Source organism: Staurois parvus, unplaced genomic scaffold (assembly GCF_062004578.1).
Source record: "Staurois parvus isolate SC_StPar_1 unplaced genomic scaffold, SC_StPar_1.0 ptg001242l, whole genome shotgun sequence".
In the NCBI taxonomy this organism is placed as follows: Eukaryota; Metazoa; Chordata; class Amphibia; order Anura; family Ranidae; genus Staurois; species Staurois parvus.
Window position 1 is genome coordinate 206,403 of NW_028319038.1, and position 22,029 is coordinate 228,431.

The 22,029-nt window shown below is 49.0% G+C and overlaps 1 protein-coding gene across 1 annotated transcript; it reads right to left on the minus strand.

Annotated features, from left to right (window-relative positions):
* Nucleotides 1-716: 716 nt before the first annotated feature.
* CASP9 (caspase 9) lies at nt 717-20,673 on the minus strand. Its single transcript, XM_089660428.1, has 9 exons — nt 20,503-20,673; nt 18,513-18,774; nt 16,260-16,300; nt 14,707-14,883; nt 14,530-14,619; nt 13,046-13,193; nt 8,576-8,755; nt 6,925-7,034; nt 717-4,354 (listed from the first exon to the last, which is right to left on the minus strand). Exons 1-9 carry the CDS (start codon nt 20,632-20,634, stop codon nt 4,262-4,264), a joined length of 1,233 nt encoding a protein of 410 aa, XP_089516554.1. The 5' UTR covers nt 20,635-20,673; the 3' UTR covers nt 717-4,261.
* Nucleotides 20,674-22,029: the final 1,356 nt, after the last annotated feature.

Sequence of the window (22,029 nt, forward strand, 5' to 3'; positions counted from 1 at the left end):
TTCTGACACTGGGGGGAACTGACTTGGGGTCACTGACATCCCCAGTAACACCAATACAGTGATCAGTGCAAAAAAAAAAAAAACACTGACACTGTACTAATGGCACTGGGGAGGAAGGGATTAACTTTTTTTTGCACTGAAAGGGTTAACTGTGTGAGGGGGAGTGTTTTACTAGGGGGAGGGGGTGTGTACTGCAGGGAGACACAGCACGCTGATCGGGACAGAGAAACTCTTTTCTCCTGGTCAGCTTGTCAGGAACTATCAGGGAACTGACAGAAAGCAGAGCTACTGCAGCCCTGCTCTGTGTCAGTGATTGCCGCTAATCGGCGGGACACAGCTGATAATAACCGGCTGTGACCCGGCGACTGACACCCGCGGCTGAGATCGGCGGTGAAGGTAGGGCGGCGGCGCGCCTCGCGCGCGCCCCCTACCTGTTTTGAAACAGCCCATTTTAAAACGTGCTTTTGCCCAGCCGTGCCGCCCTGCCACCGTTTTTATACAGTGGCTGGGCGGTTAGTGGTTAAACTGGTTCTGCTGCACTTAGAGGCGCTTCTTTTTCCCTTTTACAGACCGGTACGTCGCCAGTAGATCCCGCCCCCCCAGCTGCAGTAAAAGTACTGTGGTTGGTCGGTAAATAGGAGGAAAAATGTCTTTTACATGTTGATGAGGTAGGCGGGGGGAGGAAACAGAGAAGGTAAAACATAAACAGAATAAACTTCATCTTCAAAAAACATTTTATTTTTTAATAAAAAAAACATACAAAACAGTTCAGTTCATCCATGATGGTTGGAAAGTGCTTAGGCTGAAGGGACTCAATACCTGCCCTTTACAAAGGATGGAAAAGGCTGATCCAGTCTGAAGGTGCCATTCCAGCGTGAGACGCGGCCCAGCTGTCGGTGCGGTCAGGTCTCTTGATAAGTAAGACTGCAGACCAGGGGTGCTCAACCTGCTGAAGAGCGAGGGCCACTCAAGTGATTTGTTGACCGGTGGCGGGCCACAATGAAATGAAATGGCTCAGAATTTCATACTTTTTATTTTGAATAGCATAGTGAACATTTTTTCCTCCTGCCGCCGCTGAATGCTGGCGGGAGGTAGAGAAGGAGAAGCCGACTTTTAGTGGTTGCAGGAGGAATATGGCGAGGATCGGTTCCTGTATAGGCCACCCCCACAGCCTCTCCAGTGTAAAAGAGAATGTGACAGGGAGGCCGCAAGGGTCCCCTGGAGAATGGGGCGGGGTCTCCATTGCAACCCCTGACATTACACCAGTGGTTTGGGGGGGGTGCTTTAAAAACACATCTCAACTATGTGGTTTTACCACCTCCCAATCTGCAAATGTAAACAAGTCCTTATTGTTCCATGCCCCCTCAACTGACGCACAGAAAGTGCACCAAACTCGAAGGATATAATAGAAGTCTATGGCTCGGTGCAGCTCACCCGCAGGATATAATAGAAGTCTATGGCTCGGTGCAGCTCACCCGCAGGATATAATAAAAGTCTATGGCTCGGTGCAGCTCACCCGCAGGATATAATAAAAGTCTATGGCTCGGTGCAGCTCACCCGCAGGATACAATAGAAGTCTATGGCTCTGTGCAGCTCACCCGCAGGATATAGTAGAAGTCTATGGCTCTGTGCAGCTCACCCGCAGGATATAATAGAAGTCTATGGCTCTGTGCAGCTCACCCGCAGGATATAATAGAAGTCTATGGCTCGTGCAGCTCACCCGCAGGATATAATAGAAGTCTATGGCTCTGTGCAGCTCACCCGCAGGATATAATAGAAGTCTATGGCTCTGGGCAGCTCACCCGCAGGATATAATAGAAGTCTATGGCTCGGTGCAGCTCACCCGCAGGATATAATAGAAGTCTATGGCTCTGTGCAGCTCACCCGCAGGATATAATAGAAGTCTATGGCTCTGTGCAGCTCACCCGCAGGATATAATAGAAGTCTATGGCTCGGTGCAGCTCACCCGCAGGATATAATAGAAGTCTATGGCTCGTGCAGCTCACCCGCAGGATATAATAGAAGTCTATGGCTCTGTGCAGCTCACGCACAGGATATAATAGAAGTCTATGGCTCTGTGCAGCTCACCCGCAGGATATAATAGAAGTCTATGGCTCTGTGCAGCTCACCCGCAGGATATAATAGAAGTCTATGGCTCTGTGCAGCTCACCCGCAGGATATAATAGAAGTCTATGGCTCTGTGCAGCTCACCCGCAGGATATAATAGAAGTCTATGGCTCGGTGCAGCTCACTCGCAGGAAAGCTGCACCCGTGGATCAGTGTGAAAGCAGCCTGATAGTTGTTACCCCTTTATAGGTTCTAATATGGCCATTGCAAAAGTGCAGTGTCTGTGTTGTTTAACCTTTTCACTGCCAGAGCCATTTGATTTTTTTTCCACATGTTTAACCACTTCATGTCCGGACACTTTCACCCCCTTCCAGTCGGGACACTTTCACCCCCTTCCAGTCGGGACACTTTCATCCCCTTCCTGTCCAGGTCAATTTTCAGCTTTCAGCACTATCACACTTTGAATGACAGTTGCGCGGTCATGCAACACCGTACCTGAATGAATTTTTTAGCATTTTTTTGAGACAGATAAAACTTTTTTTGGTGGTATTTATTCACCGCTGGGATTTTTTTTTTTTTTTTTTGCTATATAAATGAAAAAGTCCAAACATTTTGAAAATAAGTGTTTTTCTTATAAAATTTTGCAAATAAATAATCTTTCATCATAAATCTTGGCCAAAATGTATTCAGTTATCTTTTTAGCAAAAAAAAAAATAAAAAAATAACCCAAATTAGTTTATAACCAAAAATTGTAATTTTTTAAAAATAGTTTTTACATTTTTATTTTTTTTTTTATATTATTATTTATGTTTTTTTTTTACATACTGTCACCCTAGCAGTACAGGGTCACCATAGTGACACTGTACTACTTGTGGGGGGTTATGAAGATTTATTTTTTTTTTCCATCACGATTTTTTTATTGACAGGTTCCCTTTAATGAGACATGCAGGGTCTAACAAATCCCCGATGTCTCCACCGAATGTGTTGCAATGCAGATTACATTGCAATACATTCCTTCCTGGCTATTCTAGCTGGGGGAAGTGACGTCATACACATCGCTTTCCGGATCACAGCAAGAAGAGGAGAGCGGACGTGTGTCTGCTCCCTTCCCTCCCCTCCACCCACCGGCACCCGCCGTGTTGGCCCTGGGCGCGCAGATGGGCAAGCCGAGCCTGGAACACATGGTGGGGGCGTGGGGGGCATAACTGGGGATGTGTGGAAGCAATCTGGCGTCAGCGTAGCAGTCAGAATGCTTCTACCCGACAGGCAAAAGTCTGCCTGTCAGTTTTACACACAATCCTGGTGGCTGCAGCCACTGGATTGTGTGTAAACCCCCCCTGCTGTCAGGTCTGTATAATGTCCAGAGCTGGCAGTGAAAAGGTTAATACACTTGCCCTGGGCGCGCAGATGGGCAAGCCGAGCCTGGAACACATGGTGGGGGCGTGGGGGGCATAACTGGGGAAGTGTGGAAGCAATCTAGCGTCAGCGTAGCAGTCAGAATGCTTCTACCCCACAGGCAAAAGTCTGCCTGTCAGTTTTACACACAATCCTGGTGGCTGCAGCCACTGGATTGGTGTAAACCCCCCCTGCTGTCAGGTCTGTACAATGTCCGGAGCTGGCAGTGAAAGGGTTAATACACTGACCTTTTCCTTTTCCAGCTTCTGTCTCCAGGCTGCTAGAAAGGTCCCAGGCAAAGTGCACTTGGTATCACGTCACCATGGACAGGAGCCGACGCTACATAGGAAGCTCCAGCTTCCTCCACTACCAGCACCGGCTCAATGCACTCTGATGCCCAGGAATGGCGGGTCGGCAAAGCCCAGGTCAAGATCAACGGGATGCATACACTTCCCTGGTTTGAGGTTGAGGGCCACATCAGAGGGTTCCAAGGTTGAGCACCCCTGCTGTAGAAAAAAAAAAAAAGGACGATGTAAAACCACGCACATCATTTGTAAAGTCCTCTGCTACAAATAATAAAGCGAAGAAAATATGAAAAGGTGCACAAATCTTTAACATATCCAGAATAAAAAAAAGAAAAGAAAGCTGATTGTATTCTTAGGATATCAGAGACCTAGCCGGATCCCGAAATGATGGCACCTGTCATACAGAAGCTCCTGGGAGGGTGTCAGTAAAGTCCACAGCCGCAGGACGATCCCATGATTGAGGCGTCAATACAGAACCAAAAACGAAATCTTCTCTAATTCGTTTTAAAGAAGAACCTCTTGCGAAGGAAATTGAAGTATCCAGGGATCTGTTTATATGTTCCTTTTGTTGATACAACATTTGCCACCTGCACAGGTAAATAAAAAAAACAAAAAAACAAAACATACTTCAAACACATATGTGCTGCAAAGCAAGAAAATAAGCAAATACAACATGTGACCATTTGTCTTACTCCTGCAGCCCAGAATACTCAATTGTTCTGGATGATGCTGAACATAGCCACCTGCAACTTGTCACGATGGGGGATCAGGGGGAGCGGGGCTGCTGCTGTAGTAACACGTTACACCCAGAACACAGGTATAACATGTAACATGTTACTAAAGGTGATCTTATCCTTTAACCCCTCGCCTACAGGACATTTATACCCCCCTTCCTGCCCAGGCCAGTTCTCAGCTTTCAGCGCTGTCGCACTTTGAATGACAATTGCGCGGTCATGCAACACTGTACCCATATGAAATTTTTATCATTTTTTGAGACAGATAGAGCTTTATTTTGGTGGTTATTAACCCCTCGCCTACCAGGCACTTATACCCCCTTCCTTACCAGGCCAATTTTCAGCTTTCAGCGCTGCCGCACTTTGATTGACAATTGCGCGGTCATGCAACATTGTACCCATATGAAATTTTGATCATTTTTTTCTCACAAATAGAGCTTTCTTTTGGTGGTATTTAATTGCCACTGGGCGCTTTACTTTTTGCGCTATAAATAAAAAAATTGCAAAAAATTTGAAAAAAAAAAAAATTTCTTTGTTTCTATTATAAAATTTTTCAAACAGGTATTTTTTCTCCTTCACTGATGTGCGTTGATGAGGCAGCACTGATGGGCACTGATAGGCAGCACTGACGGGCACTGATAGGCAGCACTAAAGGGCACTGATAGGCAGCACTAATGAGGTGTCACGGATAGGCGGCACTAATATGCAGCACTGATAGGCGGCACTGATAGGTGACACTGATGATGGGTACTGATAGACGGCACTGACTGGCATCACTGCTGGGCACTGACTGGAGGCACTGACTGGCACAACCCCTGGGCACTGACTGGTGGCACTGACTGGCAGCACTGCTGGGCTGCACTGGTGGGTGGCACTGGTGGGCAGCACTGGTGGGTGGGCACAGGTGGGTGGGCACAGGTGGGTGGCACTTCTGGGCACAGGTGGGTGGCCCTTCTGGCCACAGGTGTGTGACACTGCAGAGTGGCACAGGTGGGTGCACTGCTGGGCACAGGTGGGTGATCTGCTGGGCACAGGTGGGCGGAGCTAGTGGGTGCACTGCTGGGCACCGATCATCAGGGCACTGATCATCAGTGCCCTGATGATCGGTGCCGATCCCCGCTGTGACAACTGCCGGTTCTCGGCAGTACTTTCCTCACGATCTGACAGCGTGAGGAAAGTGCAGCCGAGAACCGGCACTTGCATTTCCCTGTGATCAGCGTGTCATTGGACACCGCTGATCACGTGGTAAAAGGCCGCTGGGATCGGCCTTTTACCACATCACGTGATCAGCTGTGTCCGTAGGACACAGCGATCACGGAGATCGCCGGGTGCGCGCCCCCTGGGGCGCGCAGGAGAGCGCGTTCTGGGGGGGACGTCATATGACGTCCACCCAGAACTGGCCGGCCGCAGTGAAGCCGTCATTCGGCTATCTGCGGTCGGCAACTAGTTAATCACCTCTGGGTTTTTAATTTTTTGCTAAACAAATAAAAAAACAACTTAAAATTAAAAAAAAAAAAAGAAGTTTTTTCTTAGTTTTTGTTATAAAATTTTATTAATAAGTGATTTTTCTCCTTCACTGATGTGCGCTAATTAGACTGCAGTGATGGGCACTGATATGCTGCACTGATGAGTACTGATGAGGAGGCACTGGTAGGTGGCACTGATGGGCATTGATAGGCATCACTGATGAGCACTAAAAGGCAGCATTCATATATGGCACTGATAGGCGGCACTGACTGGCACTGATAGGCGGCACTGACTGGCACTGTTAGGCGGCACTGACTGGCACTGTTAGGCGGCACTGACTGGCACTGTTAGGCGGCACTGACTGGCATTGATAGGTGGCACTGACTGGCACAGATAGGTGACACTGAAAGGCAGCTCAGATGGGCACTGATATATGACATTGATGTGGCACCTATGGGCACTGGCAGGTGGCATTGATAGGCAATGACAACTGGCATTGATGGACACTGACAGGTGGCACTGCTGTGGCTACACTGATCATCAGTGCCCTGATGATCAGTGTACATGTCCCCTCTGAGGGATGCAGATTACCGGCTCTCCTCTCCTCTGTCAGCGTGACAGCTCGTGAGGAGAGGACTGCCAATAACTGGCATTTCCCTGTTTACATGCGATCAGCTGTGATTGGACACAGCTGATCACATGACCGAGCTGACATCTTCGGCTCTTTCCGTTGATCAGTGATCCGCTGTGTCTCTCGGACACAGCGCACCGCCGATTGCCGCGCTGCGCGCTCCCGGAGCTACGCATGCGCGGTTAGAGTAGGAGGACGTCATATGACGTCCTCCCAGAACAAGAGAACAGCCTTGCGCCCGTCATTACCTTATATGGTGGGCGAAAGGCTGTGCATTGCCCATGTAACGGCAAACGCAAAAAAACACAACTGGGGACACACTAACCATGACCAACAGAGTCTGCAGGTCTAAAGACGTAGCGTAGTTTTCCAGGACTTCATCTAGCGTCTCCACATACCATGATCCGCTCTTCTTATCGCGCCAGGAAACGTAACCTGATAGAAGGATTGACAGCTTGAGAAAAAATAAAAAGTACAGTTTTTAAAATAAAACCTGCCACTAGCCAGCAAAGCAACAGATCCCTTCTTGTCAGGAAGAACACATTCATAGTGGGGCCTATTGGCTGTAGTTCCTCCACACCTGTAAGGCCTTAAACCAGGAGTGGGCCTTTTAGAGGTTGAGATCTACCTGGACAACACAGATAAACAAAAAGACATCATGAAGAACACAGTGGTGTCCTCTGCCCCGCTCAAATCTTCCGATACCCACACAGTGGTGTCCTCTGCCCCGCTTCAAATCTTCCGATACCCACACAGTGGTGTCCTCTGCCCCGCTTCAAATCTTCCGATACCCACACAGTGGTGTCCTCTGCCCCGCTTCAAATCTTCCGATACCCACACAGTGGTGTCCTCTGCCCCGCTTCAAATCTTCCGATCCCCCACACAGTGGTGTCCTCTGCCCCGCTTCAAATCTTCTGATCCCCCACACAGTGGTGTCCTCTGCCCCGCTTCAAATCTTCTGATCCCCCACACAGTGGTGTCCTCTGCCCCGCTTCAAATCTGCCGATACCCACACAGTGGTGTCCTCTGCCCCGCTTCAAATCTTCCGATCCCCCACACAGTGGTGTCCTCTGCCCCGCTTCAAATCTTCCAATCCCCCACACAGTAGTGTCCTCTGCCTCGCTTCAAATCTTCCGACCCCCCACACAGTGGTGTCCCCTGCCCCGCTTCAAATCTGCCGATCCCCCACACAGTGGTGTCCCCTGCCCCGCTTCAAATAATCTGATCCCCCACACAGTGGTGTCCTCTGCCCCACTTCAAATCTTCAGATCCCCCACATAGTGGTGTCCTCTGCCCCACTTCAAATCTTCCGATCCCCCACACAGTAGTGTCCTCTGCCCCACTTCAAATCTTCTGATCCCCCACACAGTAGTGTCCTCAGCCCTGCTTCAAATCTTCCGATCCCCCACACAGTAGTGTCCTCTGCCCCACTTCAAATCTTCTGATCCCCCACACAGTGGTGTCCTCAGCCCTGCTTCAAATCTTCCGATCCCCCCCATAGCAATATCCTCTGCCTCCCCCCCAATAGTATTGTACCATGCCCCCTGCCCCACCCCACCCAAAGGAGTGTTCTCTGTCTCCCACAAGTAGTGATATTGGCCCCTTTCACAACACACATCCATAAGTACATCTCTCCTACGTTACACCAGATGTACATCAGAGCGCAATGAGAGGCAGCACCGTGCTGGATGGAGGGTGGGAGCTGCCAGAGTTAACTTTTCATGTTAACAAGTTGATGATTGGTTACTAGGACCGCCTAGCAACCAATCACCTGCTGGTTAACTTGCAGAGTTAAATAAAGCAGCACCCATCCACCATCACAGTTTTGTAACTCTGCTCTGCTATTAAAAGGAGAGCAGCAGAGGCTGGGGGGGGAGGGGGTGAGCATCGGCACAGCCCTGATCGTGATCTACCTGCCAACTTCCCGCGATCAATGGCTTGCTGACCCCGGCCTTACAACTGTGATATATGCAAACCTGGAAAGGTCGAATAGGACACCAGAATATCACTGGAGGTGGGCAGGCTCGCCACTGCATCCGTTTCGTCTCCATCTTCCTCACCAGGACGGACAGGAGTGGCATCAGATTGCAAGGAACAATTGTCAAATTTCCCAGGGAGGTCTGCAGATTCCACCGCTATGCCTCTATCTTTCTGATCTTTGAAACAAAAAAACAAAAAATCAAATAATGAGTTTTTCAATAAAAGACTCATCAGTTACAAAAGTGACTTCAAATATTCATTTTCCAAATTTCCAAACAAAATCTACCATAAGACATCATTCATGTGGGTGCTGAGGCCCATACACCATGAATGGCCTGTTTCTTTATGTGGATTGAGCCGCCAGTTTTTTTTTTTTCCTTTAATGTGGTGCACAAAAACGAACCCCCCCCCCCCCCCCAAAAAAAAAGGTAAGTGTACAAATGAGCATGAGCACACATACAATGAAGTGCACTGACGGGTGTGTCTCTTGTCCACCCCCAAAGGAGTGGGACAGTACCAACAGGGACAAGGTTCGAACATGGTCCAAAGAACAACAAAAATTTCCTGCTCACCTGTCAGCCTGCAATTGGGAATTTTTGTTTGTTGTGTTTTGAAATACATCATCCTTCCACGTGCTCCTAGCTGCATAGGCCAGTTACGGGGGTGGTTGCCAGTTGTTTCTAAACATGGTCCACCTGGCCAAAAGGCCTGGTGGACCCTTCTCCTCATGGCCAGCCGAAGCCGGCCAACAAATACTGGGTGAGGGGCTCTCCTGAAGAGAGACCCCCTGGTTTAGGGGACGAAGGAACCTAATGGCCACACCATCTCCCCCTAGACTTCAGGGTAGGCCTGAGGTCTCACACCCTCCATCCAGTGAAAGAAACACAAACAAGAGTGCAAAGCGACAAAACACAAAGGGAAAAACAAAAAACAAATAAATATTGCCCGTGCATTGTGCATAGGCTAGACCCTGGGGCCTGGTAGCTAAAAAACTGCCATGGACTTAGCCAAAAGGCCTAGCCCAAAGAGGCCTAGTCAGGGGCGGACTGACAACTCATGGGCAATAGGGGATCATGGGGCCCCTGTGTCCTCGCCCACACTCAAACCACACCAAAAAAAGCCTATGAAAGGTACCAGGGGCATCTCATGGGGCCCCCTACTGACCCCAGGCCCTCGGGCAGTGCCCGAGAGCCCAAATGGTGAGTCCGCCCCTGGGCCTAGTGCAGAACACCTTCAGTGTGGTGACCATGTGCCTTTCCAAACATTATGGGGTTCTCGGGGCCAAGTGCTGCTAAGAGCACCCCTGGGGCAACCAACTCTTGGGGAAACCTCGGATTCTTTGCCTTCCCAGACCATGGACAGACAAAGAGAAACACAGTTTGTTTTTATCCACAGACGCCCCTTACCTGCATTGGCAGTTCTTTGGTGAAGGTGAACTAACCCTTTAACCACTTCCCGTCCAGCTCATGTATATAAACGGGCGGACAGGAGCAGTGCAGGGTCGGGTGGCCGTTTATAAATGTCCTCCCTGCCCCCTGCTTGTGCGCACTCCCTGGGAGTGCGCAGCACCGCAATCTGGTGCCTGTTGTGTCCTCCGGACACAGTGGAACACCGATCGTTGTACGGGACCTCTGTGTGAGGTCCCGATCATGTGATCACTATTTGGCCAATCACATGAAGAGTAGTAAGCAAGATGTCACTTCTGACATCATTGCTTACTACGTGTGAAATCTGTGAATGATCACAGAGATCACATGGTACAGGGCCATTCACAACAGCCTTGTACCATGTGACAAGCTGTGACCAATCACAGCTCACACAGTATTTCTCAATGGCTGCAGGAATGCAGCCAGAGAGAAGGATAAATGATTGCTTTTACAGCCTTTATGGGTATAAAAGCAATCAGTGTAAAAAAAAAAAAACAAAACTTCATAACACCCCCACAAGTAGTACAGTGCCACTACGGTGACAGTATGTAAAAAAAAAAAAAACTAATTTGGGTTATTTTATTTTTTTTTGCTAAAAAGATAACAGAATACATTTTGGCCAAGATTTTTGAAGAAAGATTTATTTGCAAAATTTTATAAGAAAAACAATTTTTTTCAAAATGTTTGGACTATTTCATTTATATAGCAAAAAAAAAATCCCAGCGGTGAATAAATACCACCAGAATAAAGTTTTATCTGTCTCAAAAAATGCTAAAAAATTCATATGGGTACAGTGTTGCATGACCGCGCAATTGTCATTCAAAGTGTGATAGCGCTGAAAATTGGCCTGGACAGGAAGGGGGTGAAAGTGTCCGGACTGGAAGGGGTGAAAGTGTCCGGACTGGAAGGGGTGAAAGTGTCCGGATTGGAAGGGGGGGAATGTGTCCGGACTGGAAGGGGGGGAAAGTGTCCGGACTGGAAGGGGGTGAAAGTGTCCGGACTGGAAGGGGGGGAAAGTGTCCGGACTGGAAGGGGGGGAAAGTGTCCGGACTGGAAGGGGGGGAAGTGTCCCCGGACAGGAAGGGGGGGAAAGTGTCCGGACTGGAAGGGGGGGGAAGTGTCCCCGGACAGGAAGGGGGGGAAAGTGTCCGGACTGGAAGGGGGGGAAAGTGTCCGGACTGGAAGGGGGGAAAGTGTCCGGACTGGAAGGGGGGGAAAGTGTCCGGACTGGAAGGGGGGGAAAGTGTCTACACTGGAAGGGGGTGAAAGTGTCCGGACTGGAAGGGGGGGAAAGTGTCCGGACTGGAAGGGGGGGAAAGTGTCCGGACTGGAAGGGGGGGAAAGTGTCCGGACTGGAAGGGGGGGAAAGTGTCCAGACTGGAAGGGGGGAAAGCGTCCGGACTGGAAGGGGGGGAAAGCGTCCGGACTGGAAGGGGGGGAAAGCGTCCGGACTGGAAGGGGGGGGAAAGTGTCCGGACTGGAAGGGGGTGAAAGAGTCCGGACTGGAAGGGGGGGAAAGTGTCCGGACTGGAAGGGGGGGGAAAGTGTCCGGACTGGAAGGGGGTGAAAGAGTCCGGACTGGAAGGGGGGGAAAGTGTCCGGACTGGAAGGGGGGGAAAGTGTCCGGACTGAAGGGGAGGAAAGTGTCCGGACTGGAAGGGGGGGAAAGTGTCCGGACTGGAAGGGGGGGAAAGTGTCCGGACTGGAAGGGGGGGAAAGTGTCCGGACTGGAAGTGGTTAAAGACCCGGCCTTTTCTGACACTTTTAATTTATAATTAAAAAAATCAGCATTTTTTTTGCTAGTAAATGACTTAGAACCCCTAAACATTATATATTTTTTTTTAGCAGAGGCCCTAGAGAAAAAATGGTGGTCGTTGCAATTTTTATGTGTGGACGTGGTTTCTCAAATGCATTTTTTGGGGGAGAAAAAATACACTTTAATGAATTTCAATGCAAAAAAACCACAATACATAACCCAAACTTTTGGTAAAATATAAAAGATGAGTAAATAGATACCAAATATGTCACACTTTAAAATTGTGGAATGGCGCCAAACTACGGTACTTAAAAAAAATCTCCCTAGGCGACGCTTTTACAGGTTACCAGTTTAGAGCTACAGAGGAGGTCCAGCACTAGAATTATTGCTCTCGCTAAAATGTTCTTGGCAATACCTCACATATGTGGTGTGAACATCGCAGGGGCGGACTGACCATTCGAGAACTCAGGCACTGCCCAAGGGCCCGGGGTCAGTAGGGGGCCCCATAAAATGCCCCTGGTACCTTTTATGGGCTCTTTTGGATGTGTTTTGAGTGTGGGCGATGACACAGGGGCCCCATGATCCCCAATTGCCAAGGGGCCCCATGAGTTGTCAGTCCACCCCTGTGTATACATATGTGGGCGCAAGCTACGCATGCGTTCTCATTTTTACATTTTTTTTGGATCACTTTAATTGCCATCACAAGAAATCCTTTGTGATAGAAATAAAGCATGACAGGTCCTCTTTATGGAAATCTGGGGTCTAGAAGACCCAACACCCCAGATCTCTCCTCTACTCTTGAAAACATTTGATTAAAAAAAAACAACAAAAAATAAATAAAAACAAAAAACATTGATCTGATGTCCCCCCCCCCCAAAAAAAAAGGTCAGTGTTTACATCAGGCTAAGTCAAAAGAGACATCATGATGTCACTTCCGGCCTCCTAAATCACAGAAGTGATCAGAGACGATCTGGTCTCTCTTCACCTCTATGGCCAGCAGCCACAACCGCCAGATCGGATGCCGGGCCTCTCAGTGGAGGACACTTGGTTGGGGGGGATGGTGGTTAACCCTGGGGACCCCTCCTGCTGCTTCTAAAAGCAATCCATCAGCTAATCAGCCGCTTGGATCACTTTTAGGCAAAAGAGTGGGTTTCACCTCCACCTTCGTCACTGAAAATATTATATTTATTACTCTGTAATGCTGATAGTGACTTGCGGATTCATGCGACGTGTGAATCACAATAAGAAGTCCACGTGAAGAACCACCTATGAGATCTCCTTACCGCCTCCGCAGGCCTGGATGAAGAACAGCTTTGGTTTTCCTCCCAGACTCGGACAGTTGTGACCATTGAAGTACGTGACAATCCTCTCCACAGGGATCTTTATGCCGTCTGTTCCGTAAACCCCGCCCGGAAACCGCGTGTGTCGAGTCTGACAAGAAACATACTCTTTATTATAGATGACTGCTCCACCAGTTTCATAACTTCCCTGTCCTGTCTGAGGATCTGAAGTCCCCGGTCACACTGGGTGCGACTTGGCATGCGGTTTGCATGTCATACGACCTGAAAATCGCACCCTATTGTCCGCAATTACAGTGGTCATATCAGTCCTGTTACATGTCCCTTGCTGTACTACTGGCAGTCCTGTTACACGTCCCTTGCTGTACTACTGGAAGGGGGGGAAAGTGTCCGGACTGGAAGGGGGTGAAAGTTTCCGGACTGGAAGGGGGTGAAAGCGTCTGGACTGGAAGGGGGTGAAAGTGTCCGGACTGGAAGGGGGGAAAGTGTCCGGACTGGAAGGGGGGGAAAGTGTCCGGACTGGAAGGGGGGGAAAGTGTCCGGACTGGAAGGGGGTGAAAGTGTCCGGACTGGAAGGGGGGGAAAGTGTCTGGTCTGGAAGGGAGTGAAAGCATCCGGACTGGAAGGGGGGGAAAGCGTCTGGACTGGAAGGGGGTGAAAGTGTCCGGACTGGAAGGGGGGAAAGTGTCCGGACTGGAAGGGGGGGAAAGTGTCCGGACTGGAAGGGGGGGAAAGCGTCCGGACTGGAAGGGGGTGAAAGCGTCCGGACTGGAAGGGGGTGAAAGCATCCGGACTGGAAGGGGGGGAAAGCATCCGGACTGGAAGGGGGGGAAAGCATCCGGACTGGAAGGGGGGGAAAGCGTCCGGACTGGAAGGGGGGGGGGGAAGCGTCCGGACTGGAAGGGGGGGGGGGAAGCGTCCGGACTGGAAGGGGAGGGGGAAGCGTCCGGACTGGAAGGGGGGGGGGAAGCGTCCAGACTGGAGGGGGGGGGGGGAAGCGTCCAGACTGGAAGGGGGGGGGGGGAAGCGTCCAGACTGGAAGGGGGGGGGAAGCGTCCAGACTGGAAGGGGGGGGGAAAGCGTCCAGACTGGAAGGGGGTGAAAGCGTCCGGACTGGAAGGGGGGGAAAGTGTCCGGACTGGAAGGGGGGAAAGCGTCCGGACTGGAAGGGGGGGAAAGCGTCCGGACTGGAAGGGGGGGAAAGCGTCCGGACTGGAAGGGGGGGAAAGCGTCCGGACTGGAAGGGGGGGAAAGCGTCCGGACTGGAAGGGGGGGAAAGCGTCTGGACTGGAAGGGGGGGAAAGCGTCTGGACTGGAAGGGGGGGAAAGCGTCCGGACTGGAAGGGGGGGGAAGTGTCCGGACTGGAAGGGGGGGGAAGTGTCCGGACTGGAAGGGGTTAAGGCTAGTTAGGTTTAAGCTGAAATGACACTTTACTCATCATTATATTACATCTATATGAGCTTCTCACCTCACAGCCATGGGACAGGATAATGACCAGGCAGCAGTCCCTCTTGCTGTGATCTCTGGAAGCCAGACGCTGGAGCTCCTCGTGGATTTCCTGCAGACAAGGATACAATATCATGACCCATCGACACATCTACCATTATCATTTCTATAGAACATATGAGGAGTATACCGCACTGACCATTCCTTTCAGATTAGTCTTCACAGACACCTCGAAATGATACAATCTCATCCGCATCTCCATCTTCTGCCGGTCAATGTCCGAGCCGGCTCTGTAGGACAGGCCGGTGGATTCCGCAAACTCCATGTTATTGATGATGAGGCAATAACCGCAAGGATCAAAATTCAATGGGTAATCCTAGAAATACAATTTCAAATGTACTTTTTTTATTCTAAAGAGAATCGGTCTCAAATGGGCTTGGAGATCAGACCTAACTCATTGTGAGCGTTCAGTACTTATGAAAGTTTCGATCTGCGCCTATTTACGTTTTTCTGTGCCTGATTTTTTAATTATAGAGGTGGAAGTTCAACTAACTAGGCTACCAAGAGGAATGGCAGAGTTTTGGGAACTACTGTGGGTGCTGGTAGTGGGGTGGGAATGGTGGGAATCACTGCAGGTGCTGGAAGTGGGGTGGGAATGGTGGGAACCATTGCAGGTGCTGGTAGTGGGGTGGGAACTGCTGTAGGCTCAGGTAGTGGGGGTGGGGGGCTGGGAACCACCATGGATTCTGGTAGTGTGGAAAATAGTGGGAACCATCATGGGCTCTGGTAGTGGGGGAGATGGTGGGAACCGCAGCAGGAGCTGCCAGTGGGCGTGAATGGTGGGAACCACTGCAGGCTCTGGTAGTGGGGGAAATAGTGACAACCACCGAAGGCAATGGTAGTGAGGAGGGGATGGTGAGATCCACCATGGATGCTGGTAGTGTATGTGTGTGTGTGTGTGGTGAGTAGTGGGGTGGGAACCACTGCAGGTGCTGGTAGTGGGGCGGGAATGGTGGGAACCACTGCAGGTGCTGGTAGTGGGGCGGGAATGGTGGGAACCACTGCAGGTGCTGGTAGTGGGGCGGGAATGGTGGGAACCACTGCAGGTGCTGGTAGTGGGGTGGGAACCACTGCAGGTGCTGGTAGTGGGGTGGGAATGGTGGGAACCGCTGAAAGCTCAAGTAGTGGGGGTAGGGGGCTGGGAACCACTATGGATTCTGGTAGTGTGGAAAATAGTGGGAACCATCATGGGCTCTGGTAGTGGGGGGGAATGGTGGGCACCACTGCAGGGGCTGCCAGTGGGGGCAAAAAGTGGGAACCACTGCAGACTCTGGTAGTGGGGAAAATAGTGACAGGCAATGGTAGTGAGGGGGGGATGGTGAGATCCACCATGGGTGCTGGTAGTGTGTGTATGTGTGTGGTAATCCACCATGGATGCTGGTAGTGGGAGGGATGGTTGGAACCAACATGGACACTGGCACTGGGGGTGGGGTGGGGGGTGGGGGGGTGGCACCTTCCAAGCCCTGTAAAAGTGATCATTCACGTGAAATCCAACTGCCAGCCGCAAAAATCATTACCAAGTTTACAACAGCAGCTGTGTTTGCTTTACCCCTGGCATACAGGACGGGTATAAATGGCAGACAAGGAGTTAAACTTCAGCTTTAAAGATTCTATTAAATGGTATTTGAATTACGATTTGTAAAATAGGCGAATTACTTATAAAATAAGTCTCACAGTACAAACAATACCAACCTTTTCTATGTCCAGTAATTTAGTCTTCACAACTGGATTAGCTGAGGAAAGACGAGAGTTAAATATTATTGCAGCATTAAAAAAAAAAAAAAATCAGGATATAATGTGGGAGCGGCGACACCAATAAGGAGCATCAACATGGCAGATACCAGAAAGGAGTCATTATATCCTTTCAAAAATACACAAAAAAACCCAACACTACAGGTGTATTATATAAAAGTACAAACACCGATCACGTCCTACATCCAATAGCTGAATAAGTGGAATTTTGGGAACAAAAATATTTTTAAAGGATATGTTCACCTTTTAGACAAAATTAATAAATGCACATTTTTTAGAGGTAAAAAAAATGTGCATTTATTATTTTTTTTCTGCAGGAGCCTGGAAAGCATTGCACCAGTACTCGCTGATGCCATGCAGGTCTCCTGCAGAGCTGTCAGAATATCTGCTTGCCGTACAGGATGTACAAGATGTATGGGGTATAGGAGGATGTACGGAATGTAGGGGGATGTACAGAATGTAGGGGGATGTATGGAATGTAGGGGGATGTACGGAATGTAGGGGGATGTACAGAATGTAGGGGGATGTATGGAATGTAGGGGGATGTACGGAATGTAGGGGGATGTACAGAATGTAGGGGGATGTATGGAATGTAGGGGGATGTACAGAATGTAGGGGGATGTATGGAATGTAGGGGGATGTACAGAATGTAGGGGGATGTATGGAATGTAGGGGGATGTACGGAATGTAGGGGGATGTACAGGATGTATGGGGTGTAGGAGGATGTACGGAATGTAGGGGGATGTACAGAATGTAGGGGGATGTACAGGATGTATGGGGTGTAGGAGGATGTACGGAATGTAGGGGGATGTACAGGATGTATGGGGTGTAGGAGGATGTACGGAATGTAGGGGGATGTACAGAATGTAGGGGGATGTACGGAATGTAGGGGGATTTACTGGATGTACAGGATGTATGGGGTGTAGGGGGATATACAGAATGTACTGAATTGAACACAAGTTTGGTGCATTCAAAATTCAAATTTCCTGTAAATGACGATGTGTACATGGACACATAGGAAAACATTAGGGAGAGTTCAGGGGCTGCTGAAAAAAACGCTGAACGGCTCCTAAACGTTTAGGAGCTGCAGTGTACATGGAGCCTTTAACCACTTCCAGTCCGGACACTTTCCCCCCCTTCCTGTCCAGGCCAATTTTCAGCTTTCATAGCTATCACATTTTGAATGACAATTGCGCGGTCATGCAACACTGTACCCATATGAATTTTTTAGCATTTTTTTGAGACAGATAAAACTTTATTTTGGTGGTATTTATTCACCGCTGGGATTTTTATTTCTTTTGCTATAGAAATGAAAAAGTCCAAACATTTTGAAAAAAAGTGTTTTTCTTTTAAAATTTTGCAAATAAATAATCTTTCTTCATAAATCTTGACCAAAATGTATTCAATAATCTTTTTAGTAAAAAAACAAAAACAAATTAGTTTATAACCAAGAATTATAATTTTTCTAAAAATTGTTTTTACATTTTTATTTGATTTTTTTTAATTATTTATTTTTTGGGTTTTTTTTTTTTTTACATACTGTCACCCTAGCAGTAGTGTCACCATGGTGACACTGTACTACTTGTGGGGGGTGATGGAGATTTATTTATTTTTTTTTTTTACACTGATTGCTTTTACACCCATAAAGGCTGTAAAAGCAATCATTTATCCTTCTCTCGGGCTGCATTCTTGCAGCCATTGAGAACTACTGTGTGAGCTGTGATTGGTCACAGCTTGTCACATGGTACAAGGCTGTTGTGAATAGCCCTGTACCATGTGATCTCTGTGATCATTCACAGATTTCACACGTAGTAAGCAATGATGTCAGAAGTGACATCTTGCTTACTACTATTCATGTGATCACTGATTGGCCAATCAGTGATCACATGATCGGGACCTCACACAGAGGGTCCTGTTGCTATCAATCTGCCCAATGAGGAGGGAGATAACAGCGACGAGAGCCACTGCTATTGTGCACGCGTGCTGGATTGGATCTGGCTCAGGTAAGAAGGGGGGGCGAATCCTGCAGCAGAGAAGTTTTTTACTTTAATACATAGAATGCATTAAGATGACCTTGAGGTCTTTGAACCACTTTAACCTCTTCACGCCAGCCGCACACAAATGTGCATTTTATTTAAATGCGTTTACTACCGCTTTAACTACTTTTATTAAAATTTAGAAGAAAAAAATTACATGGAGGCTTGTGTCTCCCCGCAGGAAGATGAGAGGTTGGTGTTGGCGTCACAGGCACTGGTTTTGGTGATACAGGCACTGGTTTTGGTGATACAGGCACTGGTTTTACCACATGGCCTCCACCGCCGCCCTGGAGGGCATCCGCAAGGCTGTGCTGTCCGGTCTCCTTCAAACAAACTACAAACAGCACAAAGGCCTGGCTCCCCCGAGTCTCCAATTCGACCAGCAGTTGGCGAGCTTGGTCTCTGCGTATCCCGGCTCTCTAGAGGAAGAAAAAAAAAAAAAGTGTTACTCTCTGGGCAAGATCCCCCAAAATGTATAATGCGTCGTCCACAGATGAGTCTTGTATCTGAGAAGTAGAGAAAACAGACGCCAACAGATACACTGTCTATGGCAATGATGCCTATTACTACCTCCATCTTATTACAGGTACTTATACAGCGCTTTACATATATATTGTACATTCACATCAGTCCCCGCCCCCGAGGAGCGTACAAACTAAGGTCCCTAACTCACATTCATACATACACATATTAGGGCCAATTTAGACAGGATCCAATTCACCTACCAGCATGTCTTTGGAGTGTGGAAGGAAACCCACACAGGCACAGGGAGAACATGCAAACACCAGGCAGGGGGTGCCGTGGTTGGGATTCGAACCAACGACCCAGGTACTAACAGGCTTCACATATATATTGTACATTCACAACAGTCCCCACCCCCAAGGGGCATACAATCTTAAGGTCCATACATACACATACTAGGGCCAATTTAGACAGGAGCCAATTAACCTACCAGCATGTCTTTGAAGTGTGGGAGGAAACCAACGCAGGCACAGGGAGAACATGCAAACTCCAGGCAGGTGGTGCTGTGGTTGGGATTCGAATCAACAACCCGAGTACTGCCAGGCTTCACATATATATTGTACATTCACATCAGTCCCTAACCCTCAAGGGGCGTACAATCTAAGGTCCCTAACCCTCAAGGGGTGTACAATCTAAGGTCCCTAACTCACATTCATACATACACATACTAGGGACCATTTAGACAGGAGCCAGTTAACCTACCAGCATGTCTTTGGAGTGTGGGAGGAAACCGGAGTACCCGGAGGAAACCCACGCAGGCACAGGGAGAACATGCAAAAACCAGGCAGGTGGTGTGTTAGTGTGTTACTGAAACATCCTGCTATGTACCCGATAACGAATGCTTCAGAGCTGGCTTGATTATATTAGAGGATTTGGTCCATTAGACTTCAAAGGGAAACCAGAGGCACTTTTAGGGACAACCTGGGGTATATATGGAAACAAGGGACACTTTTAGAAACAGTATGGTGTATCCTTGGTAACCAGTGACACTTCTAGGGACAGCCTGGTGTATCCTTGGTAACCAGGGACACTTCTAGGGACAGCCTGGTGTATCCTTGGTAACCAGGGACACTTCTAGGGACAGCCTGGTGTATCCTTGGTAACCAGGGACACTTCTAGGGACAGCCTGGTGTATCCTTGGTAACCAGGGACACCTCTAGGGACAGCCTGGTGTATCCTTGGTAACCAGGGACACTTCTAGGGACAGTCTGGTGTATCCTTTGAAATCAGGGGCACTTCTAGGGACAGCCTGATGTATCCTTAGTAAGCAGAGAAACTTTGAGGGATGGCCTGGTGTATCCTGAGAAACCTGCAACACTTCTAAAGACAGCCTAGTATGTCCATGGTAACCAAGGACACTTCTAGAGACAGCCTGGTATGTCCATGGTAACCAGGAACACTTCTAGGGGCAGAGTTTTGTATCCTTGGTAACCAGGGACACGTCTAGGAATAGTCTGGTGTATCCTTTGAAATCAGGGACACTTCTAGGGGTGGTCTGGTGTATCCTTAGTAACCAGGGACACTTCTAGGGACAGCCTGGTGTGTCCTTGGTAACCAAGGACACTTCTAGGAACAGCCTGGTGCATCCTTGGTAACCAGAGACAGCTGACAACATCCGGGCTCACCTGGATCTCCTCTATCATGTCATTGGTGAACACCCCCCTCTCCACCAGAGGGTCCCAGATGTCCCCCAGCTGCATGGAGGTGACCAGCAACATCCTGTTACTCCTCAGCGCCTGCCGGTCCCTGTCCTCCATTTTTCCAGCTCAGCACCCCACACTTCCGTAAACAAGCAACGTCATTAAGTGACGTCACCACGGACGCCGCCCGGCTTGCGGTGACGTGCACGTAAAGCGCCGCTCCGCTGTGCCGTGGTTGCCAGGCTCCTGGCAGCGTCACGTGACCGCATCCTGTTTCCGTGAATGAAGTAGGCCCAGCCTGGGCTGTATAACACAATAATAAACATTTGAGGAAAGATTATCTGTGCCAACTGTCTCCATGATCCCTTTCCTGCCAGGGAGGCAGCAGCCATCTCTAGAACCCCTTAGCAGAGGGGAGGCTGCCCAACTGTCTGCTAGAAGGTGGACCTTCCCATAAACTGACATAAAATGCTTTTCAGGATCAAATTGTCCCATTATCATCCACTATGAGCTGCAAGGAGACCAAACTGACATTATTTCATCCATGCCTTGCCCTCACCCGAAGCTGAATCTTTAGTCGCGTGCTGGCACCGCCATCTTGACTAAGGGAAACTGTCAGTGAAGCCTTGCAGCTTCCTACTGCGCATGCGTGAAACATGCTGTACTTTGTGAATGGTCTGCAGTCCTCTAGGACCTTGGAGGTATCCCAGAGGGCCACAGGGAGGGGTGCCAAACTTCCGGCTCAGTTTACCGCGCCATACTCAGCCGAAAGTGGGAACGGGTATCTGTCAAAACCAGGTACCTGCCCCCCCCCCCCAAAAGGCGCCAAATCTGACGGCAGAGGGGAGAAGGAGGCAGAAAAGTGGAGTTTCCAATTTTGGGTGGAATTCTGCTTCAATGACAAGTCTTGTCATTAAAATTGATTTATTTCAGGTACTTATATAGCGTCATCAATTTACGCAGCACTTTACATAGATATTGTACATTCACATCAGTCCCCGCCCCTGAGGAGTGTACAATCTAAGGTCCCTAACTCACATTCATACATACACATACTAGGGCCAATTTAGACAGGAGCCAATTAACTTACCAGCATGTCTTTGGAGTGTGGGAGGAAACTGGGGTACCTGGAGGAAACCCACGCAGGTACAGGGAGAATGTGCAAACTCCAGGCAGGTGGTGCCATGGTTGGGATTTGAACCAATGACCCGAGTACTGCCAGGTGGAAGTGCTAACCATTTAGCCACTGTGCTGCCCTTTAAAGAAAACCTGATGCCAAACAATGCATCACATGGACTTTTCAAGGGTGAGAGGAAACCAGAGTACCTGGAGGAAACCCATGCAGGCACAGGGAGAACATGCAAACTCCAGGCGGGAGGTGCTGTGGTTGGGATTTGAACCAATGACCCGAGTACTACCAGGCAGAAGTGCTAACTATTTAGCCACTGTGCTGCCCATTAAAGAAAACCTGCTGCCAAAAAATGCATCACATGGACTTTTCAAGGGTGAGAG